The 8,494-nt window shown below is 43.0% G+C and overlaps 1 protein-coding gene across 1 annotated transcript in view; it reads left to right on the top strand.

Moving 5' to 3' along the window:
- ascc3 (activating signal cointegrator 1 complex subunit 3) overlaps nt 1-8,494 on the top strand; it is a 173,419-nt gene that overhangs the window by 119,849 nt on the left and 45,076 nt on the right. Inside the window, exons 15-20 of the mRNA XM_046044355.1 lie at nt 921-1,007; nt 1,239-1,415; nt 3,006-3,231; nt 3,936-4,090; nt 6,877-6,975; nt 7,070-7,238. Of these exons, the coding sequence (XP_045900311.1) occupies nt 921-1,007; nt 1,239-1,415; nt 3,006-3,231; nt 3,936-4,090; nt 6,877-6,975; nt 7,070-7,238 (913 nt within the window). The remainder of the gene's footprint in view (nt 1-920; nt 1,008-1,238; nt 1,416-3,005; nt 3,232-3,935; nt 4,091-6,876; nt 6,976-7,069; nt 7,239-8,494) is intronic.

Below are 8,494 nucleotides of genomic sequence, written 5' to 3'. Positions count from 1 at the left end.
AATGTTCATAAAATATATACTTGGAATCATTTATCACCGCTGATGAACCTCACAAAGGATATTAGAGCGTTTAAAAGCATTATCTGGAGGTGCATGCAAAACTCTGCAGAACACCGGATATTCCCATAACGTTCGGAGACACGGCTGTTAGCAGTTTGCCCGCTTCAAACACATTTCTGAGGACCTCTCTCGGTTTTTCTTAGATCAGTGGCCATCAGGTTCATGCGGCTGGTTTTGTTTCTGGTTTGGAACCCAGACGTCTTGTTTATTACAGCCATGTGTAACTACAACTACTGACGTAACGACGCTCGCCGCAGCCTGGTTTATTCGCTCCAAATCAGCTGATAGAAACGCACATATTTCTTGTGACATTTCAAAAGTACGCTTAGAATTCGCATGACAATTAGATGGAAACATGGCTAGTGATATCAGTGAGGTGAGGTGTCTACGCAGAGCCCAAAGATACTAAAGGACAGTTCCCACCCAGCCACAGCCTGCTCACCCTGCTGCCTTCTGGGAAGAGATACAGAGGTATCTGCTGCCACACCCCACCAGCTTTTCCCCCCAGGCTATCAGACTCTTAAACTCTAATTCATCCTCAGTACTGCTCCACTGATGATAGATTATTTCTGTTTACTATTTTATTATAATTCTGTATTAATGTATATTGTCTGCTACATAGCAGAAGGGAGTTTCACTCTATAACCTGTTATATTGTGACAAAATAAATCTACCTTGTTTTACCTTCAGTTACCAGATGAAATTCACATATTTAATTTAGTTTTTTTCACTTGGAATAAGCACCTTGATTTATTTATTTTTTTTTAGTGGAAGGGCCAACCAAAAGTACAAGACATAACGACTCGTCCTCATAGAAGCTCCATTAACCACTTCTATTTCTTTTCCCTCCTTCTGTGAAGACTTTCAATGAAAACTTCAACTCTCAGCGAACAGAAGCCGACATCCTCAGTATTTTGTCCAAGGCGGAAGAGTTTGAACAGCTTAAGGTGAGAGGTCATCATGCATAAGCTTCAACAACAGCTGTCGGAGGTCCAGCCAGGCACTGACTGGATAGTCCAAATTATGTTTCAGAACTATAAACCTGCACTCACACACCGAGCAAACATATCATGGATTTAGTCTACATTACAGGTCTGACAGTATGTGGTTGGAATGTACTTATCTGCTAAATTATGATGAACATTTTAGTGTATCATGTTGGTGATGTGTGTTGGCAGGTTCGTGATGAGGAGATGGAGGAGCTGGAACAGTTGCTGTGTAACTACTGTGAGCTGCCGGCCGCGGGCGGCGTGGAGAACGGCTACGGCAAGATCAACATACTGCTTCAGACGTACATCAGCCGTGGAGAGGTGGACAGCTTCTCCCTCATCTCAGACCTGTCGTATGTGGCACAGGTGAAGAAAAAGGAACCACACACACACTACAAGATAAGCAAACATACAAACAATATCACCAATATATCACAAAATCAAACCATCAAATGACACATTTGAGGGTTAAAATTCCTTCAAATGAATGAAGTTACAGCAGTTAGCAGTTTGAAATGAAGTCATCAGTAGATGTGTCCATTTTGAAGCTCCACAGGATGCTGTTGTAAGTCCAGCTAATAGACAAACTTGCCGCTTGTATTAATTACAGTTTTATTTTAATTTTGGACTGATGAACATAAACATACTTCAGATTTGGCTGTTAAACAGAAATGCCCTGCACAATTTCCCAAAGCCCATGTTGATATATTCCAGCAGTCAGACACTTAAAAAGTGTGGCGCAGAAGAGTGGGAACAAGGTTTAAACAGGATCCCTTTTCAGTGTCTTTCCTCCTCAAACCAGACCTCTCGGCCTCACCCAGCCGAGCGTACAGCCGGATTTCAATAATCCCTCTCCAGAGGGCATTCAGACCTCCCCAGACAATCAGATCACATTAACACCTGACCATCAGTGAGCAGTGCTGCCACCGTACCGCTCCTCCTGAACCGACATCAGCAATCCATCAGCGCACAACTATGACCAACCTGGACTACTGAACCCAGCCAGACCTCCTCCTGATTACACACGATCCAGCATGATGTAGCATACAGCTGCTGCAAGTGACTTCTGCTCCAGTGCAAATGCGTTTCAGCTGTTTTATTTCAACTTTAATGTTTAGTGTTAAAACTGCTGCTGTATTGGGAAGGGGGAAATAATCTGTTTACAAATGCAGCAGTGATATGGGTCCTTCCAGGGCTGATTCAGCTTTTTATGTCTCCCTGCCAGAGATAGCTGCCTCGTTCCCATGAACATGAGACTTTAAAAATTTCTTCAAATGGCACAAACGTCCACTTGGACTCAACAATGAACTGATTAGAAATTGGTGGTCAAAGGTCACTGTGACCTTAAAATGAACTTGACAAACTTTTTTGGCCAAAATGCTTGAATTGATGTGGTAATTTCAACAACATCTTAGGCCCCATCCACACTACTGTGTTTTCGAATTAAAACGGAGACATTTTGCTACGTTTGCGCCTCCCGTCCAGACTACGACAGCAAAAACGAAGACTTTGGGGAAGTTTGAAAACGCTGCCGACCCTGTTTTGCGTTTTGAAACTCTGGAGGTTGTTTAAGTGAAGATGAGTAAAAACGGAGGACTTTAGAAACGATGACGCAGCCACTCACGTTTTGCTCTCTGATTGGGTCTTATAAGTCATGCAAAGCAGAAACAGGATGCTGCTGACAGAGTTTTTGGCACGGTATTTTATTAACACATTCTGTACAGTGCAAATAACACTTATCTGCCTACACTTGTACTGTGCGTGTCACATACTTTTTGGCCGTTATTCTACACCACAGCTCAGAAACAGACAGGGAGGTTGTTAACTTCCACTATCCAAGTATTAACTACATTATATGAGTCTGGACACATGTAAACTGCAACTTGACAGAGACATACAACCGCGGGGTGGTAACTCTAGTCTTTTCCTTCTTTCTGCTGTTGTCACTTCTCACAGAATGCTGCTCGGATCATCAGGGCTTTGTTTGAGATTGCTCTGAGGAAGCGGTGGCCGGCCATGACCTACCGACTGCTCACCCTCTGCAAGGTGATTGACAAGCGGTTGTGGGGCTTTGCCCACCCTCTCCGCCAGTTCCCCAGCCTGAGCCACGTTGTACTGAACCGCTTGGAGGAGAAGAAGCTCACTGTGGACAAACTGAAGGAAATGAGGAAGGATGAGATCGGTAAAATTCTAAACTACACTACAATACAGGCATAAAGCACCCAAATGGCAGGTGTAAATATGCCCTGCATTCTCAAATAGTGGCCGGGGCCTTTATTTACCACAACTTCAGGAAGAACCAGATCTTTATTTGAAAAGTAACCAGGTTTTTAAGTATATTTTATCATCATATTTTTGTGTTTTCTGATAAGCTCCCATTTTATTTAGTTGGTAATGCAAACTCAGCACTTCCTCCATGTTTACCTGTTTCCAGGATAATGTAAATTTCATGTCTTGGTCACTACGCTGCTGCTGTGAGGCTCTCAATCCAGTCAGTTCTACTTTGCCTTTTTTTGTTTTTTTGTTAAGCTACCGTCAATTAATCCAGCACTTCTTGAACAGATGTTTCAGATTAAAAGCCTTTCAGGGGCTCGGATGGTATAATCCTTCTCTGGCCCTAGTTGGCTGTTAATGTGAAACAGCTGCAGGAAGTGTTGATTTTGATTGACGGTAGCAGAGTCCCTGACCAAAAGAACAGCAAAGTTGAAGCAATTGGGACAAATTAGTGAATGAAACTATATATTTGTTATAAAAAACAAGACAGGGCAGCAGAGTTGTGAGTTTAGCCTTGTAAATAATAAAATGTCTTTTATTTTGGAAAAGCATCAGATTTACTCGTAATTAGGACATAAAACACACGTTAATGCCAGGTGTGTTGTTTCCCAGGTCACATGCTGCACCATGTCAACATCGGGTTAACAGTCAAACAGTGCGTCCACCAGATCCCCTCCATCACAATGGAGGCCAGCATCCAGCCAATCACGCGCACCGTCCTACGTGTTCGTCTCATCATCACGCCTGACTTTCGCTGGAACGACCAGGTAAACATTGATGGCATACTGTAACACGGGACCACACTGCTGTTGTGTGCTTGAAACGGCAAGCGTAAAGTGAAAGAACATGTCATAGTCTTCAAGGTGTTTGCCTGATTTTATGTTGCAGTTTCAAGAGACGTTTTTCATTACCAGTTTTTACTACTACCTACAACTGCTAAGATATATCCCCTGATTTTTTTGCTAGCTCAGTCAAATTGAACAGAGCTTCCAGATAAGACGAGAAGTGCTTGGAAAAGTAGAAGTTTGGCACTACAACAAAAGTCATTCCCTGTCCTTGCTTAGGTTTTTCCCAAAGTTCAAAAAAATTTTGTTGTATAAAAGTGAATTAAGATAATTAAACCAACATACAAAACATAAATTATTGGTCCTTTAGCTGGTAGTTGTATGAGTGACACTTGACACTTGTATTAACAGTAAAGTATTTTTATGTACACAAGAAACCTGGTTTCTGTAATGGAGAGCGCCTGGTATACAGAAAACCAGGTTTCTTGTTGACTTTTTAGTGAGCATGTGCAGGACAAACACCTCAGACAGGGTAAGTATTGCTGTGGGAGAGGGTTGAAAGGTGAGATTATTACATCTAACAATGCACCCAGTCAAAGCCAGGCGAAAACTGTAAAGCCTCGAAAATACTCTGGAGCAGCTGCGGACCCCGCGGACTACTTCTGTTTATACTACTTTCTGGAGTCAGCTTGGCGGACACGTTCCACACGCAGTAGATCGGTTGTTGCCCTGGTAGCGCTAGTTGCGGACCTGGCATGGTCACAATAAACAGGAGGCACGCGGACGTCCACACGGACCCTACGGGTACCCTACGCGTTTGACATGCGGACCCTCGTGGACGCAGAAAGTATAATTCTTGCCTCAGTAGTACTGTAAAAGTAAGTTGCCTCTGTAAATCTTGTCCTTTCCACCACTGCGCGGTATTAGTGAAACTAGGGCGTCTCACTGCGCTGTCCGTCAGAAGGCTCGGACATACAGTAACATAAAAATCAAGAAGTAGTGTCTTGTAACAGTAATGCACTTAAAGAAAGTAAGCAGTACTTCCAAAATAAGGTCCAGAGGTAGGGGTCAAATCTACAGTAACCTGGAGTCCAATTCAAACAGATCACTCTGATTGTTCCAAAGACCACTTGGAGTCTCTGCAAGAAAGTCTAAATGAATCAAAAGGTCCATTGAAAACATCTCCATCCACTCCTGCAGTATAACCCAGTGCCTCAAACACAACATGGCTACAGTACAGTGTTTCCCACAGGATTTTAAGAGACTGTGGTGGGTGGAAAAAATGTTAATTGCATTAATTTGGGTCAAAATTAAGAGGCTATCTATGAAGAACTTTGCACTCTTGTAAACAATGCTGTGCTCTAATAAACTATTTGATCATAAGCCCATTGTAGAGCTATAAATGGTGATGAAACAGCAACAAGTCAACAAATGTAGCCTATGTAATGTTTTTCCAGCAACCCTAAATCAAAGAATAGAAAGTAGTTTTTTTAACTTTTAGTCTAACACATGAAATATGTTTTATACTTTCTGTGACTACCTTATTTTGAAAACCGGACGTTGTCACATGTGTATCCTCCTCGCGCTAAATTCATCCAGTCCGACCCAGTTTGATAAATAATGTTGTAACATGAAGACTTCACAGCCTCTCTTCAGGTCAGACTCTCATAGTGCAACACTTGTCTTGACAAACTGACAGGATAAAGTCTCTAACCTGCCTGTCAGTTCGCTCTGGGCCGTTTCACTTACCGTAAAGGCTTGAATACGTGTGAATTTATGACAGAAACAGACCGTTAACGTTACCGTAGTTACCTCAAAAGAAAAGTCGGAATGCCGAAGCGTCTGAGCGTGCGAGCTCACAGCAGCGCGTACAAAACACGTTAGAGGTCTGAAACGTTATTATGAGATGAGTAAAAATATTTTCGGTTCATTTTGAGACCATGGCGGAGCAAATTAGACTGTGGCGGGCCGCCATGGTCTCGTTAATTAACGGGAAATACTGCAGCAGATGACAGTAGATTACTTCACAGCACCCCCACATACACGCCACTACTTACTGACACAACCAGTGTAGCCCCATTTTCACGACGGACACAGGAAGAGCTGCTCCTCCCATGTTGTTTTTCTTGCAGCCATGGAGAACCAGAATGCCTCCAGGCCTTATCAGCATGTCCCACCTCAGTGCGCAGACACAGGGGATCATGGGAAGCTTAGTCCCGAGCTGGTCGTGGAATCTGAGCGGAAAAGGAAGCTCTTTGTAGCAGGGCTGAATATGAAGATGAATGTTTATGTCCGATTAGCGACGCATGCTCCGATCATGGGAGAGTGGTAATGGAAGACTGGCTGGCTTAGCCCTGATCTGGCTGCAGAGCCAGGACACATGTACCGACACATGAGCCGCCTCCCTGATGGCACCCGGGAAACAGACCACACTGACACATACATACTGGACAAACTGACACGACGTGCAAGCATTATTTAGTTTAGTTCTTTATTCCCAGATTAGCTGGCAGCGTTTCTGAAGGCTGATAGTTTGTTTATTGAATTGAAAGTTAAAAAAGAATAATGGAGTGCTTTTATACAGCACTTCACAACACATGCCAACATTCACCGTTTCACAAGGTGCATCCTGCTCACCGGGAGCGTTTAGGGGTCAGTGTCTTGCTCAAGGACACTTTGATACACCGGAGCGGGGGATCAAACCAGCTTGTTCTTTAGCTTGTTGAAATGAATGTCTGAGTGAAATGTGCCTTCCCTCAATGATTCAGGTCCACGGGTCAGTGGGGGAGCCATGGTGGTTATGGGTGGAGGATCCAATCAATGATCACATCTACCACTCGGAGTACTTGCTCCTGCAGAAGAAACAGGTTTGTTTTTTTTTTTATCAGGGACCCCAGTTGACACGAGGACAGTGTCACTCAAAGATTACATCATGATTGATGTGCGTGTTCCTCCCTCAAGGTGGTAACAGGAGAGCCTCAGAACATAGTGTTCACCATCCCCATCTTTGAGCCGTTGCCTTCCCAGTACTACATCAAGGCAGTGTCGGACCGCTGGCTTGGGGCCGAGGCCGTCTGCATCATTAACTTCCAGAACCTCATCTTACCTGAGAGACACCCCCCACACACAGGTAGACCCGCTCACACTAGAACACACGTTTATGACGTGACAGCAGGGATCTGCCTCATTGGACGAAGTCTGTTAGTGTGTCTCAGTACTAATATATACTAAATGTTTCCAACTGTTAGATTCCAGTTGCTGCAGCCAGACTGAGTACTGCTACTCTAGTCCAGTCAAGTACTCAGACCTTTCACTTAAATAAAAAGGAGCCGTGTCACAATGGAAAAATGCTCCATTACAAGTAAAAGCCCTGCATTTAAAATCCTACCTTATCAGCTAAATGCACTTAAAGTATCCAAATTAAAAGTATTCATTCTGTAGTAAAGTATCCTTGACTTGTATGATCAGGGCCAACAGGAAGTCAGACATTTGTAATTGAATATGCAGTTTTAGGGGCATTTACAGGCTCCGTACTTTCACAAACTCCTCCTAGAGAATTTATTAGATCAACTTCAAATGTTCGCTCTGCGTTCTGAACACCTGTCATCTTGGAAGACGTCTACATGCCAAAATTCAGTCATTGTCATAGTGCCACTTACTGGCAACAGGAAATTATACTTTATTATACAATTACAAACTACTCCTAGCAGGTTAACCACATCCACCTCAGATTTGTTCAGCAAAGTCATAAGACCATGCAGATGCAGTGAAGCTTGTGAGTTTTCTTTTATTTACTGGAACATAACGTATTATTAGTGGGTGTTCTCTAGCGCCACACGGTGGACGCAGCTCGGCATCCAAAACACGTGATAATTCAGAGCTACGCTGGCCGAACTCTGACAACCACGCAGCTACATTCGCGCAGCAGGGGCCAGATATTTCTGCTGACATTACTGAAGGTTATGACAGATTATTCAGTATCGACGTATATGTCTGCCTGTAAGGAACAAGAAATATCACAACTGAAATGCCAGACAAATGTCACAATCACTTAATTTGTCCCGCTCACAATTCATCTTAGTCGTACTTTTTATTTTATTATTTATTTTCTATCTAAACATGTAGTTCTTTTTTGTCTAAAACTTCTATATTTACTTCTAACTGCATCTCTGTTATTTGTAGTTTTGTTTCACTCCACTTTCAAGATATACTGCTGATACAAACCAAAGATTTCACATTAAAAGCTTTCTTCTCTAGAGAGCAGGACGCTTTTATTGTGAATCAGCTATAGGAATGCAATTTGTCACTAAGTTAGTGGAGCTTTTCTTTAATGAAAACAGCTCTACGCAACAAGATAAGGACAGCTATTGACGAGACAGACTGGAA

Source organism: Micropterus dolomieu, linkage group LG03 (genome assembly GCF_021292245.1).
Source record: "Micropterus dolomieu isolate WLL.071019.BEF.003 ecotype Adirondacks linkage group LG03, ASM2129224v1, whole genome shotgun sequence".
Classification (NCBI taxonomy): domain Eukaryota; kingdom Metazoa; phylum Chordata; class Actinopteri; order Centrarchiformes; family Centrarchidae; genus Micropterus; species Micropterus dolomieu.
The sequence above is the reverse complement of the archived record's forward strand: the minus strand, read 5'-3'. Positions and strand labels throughout refer to the sequence as shown.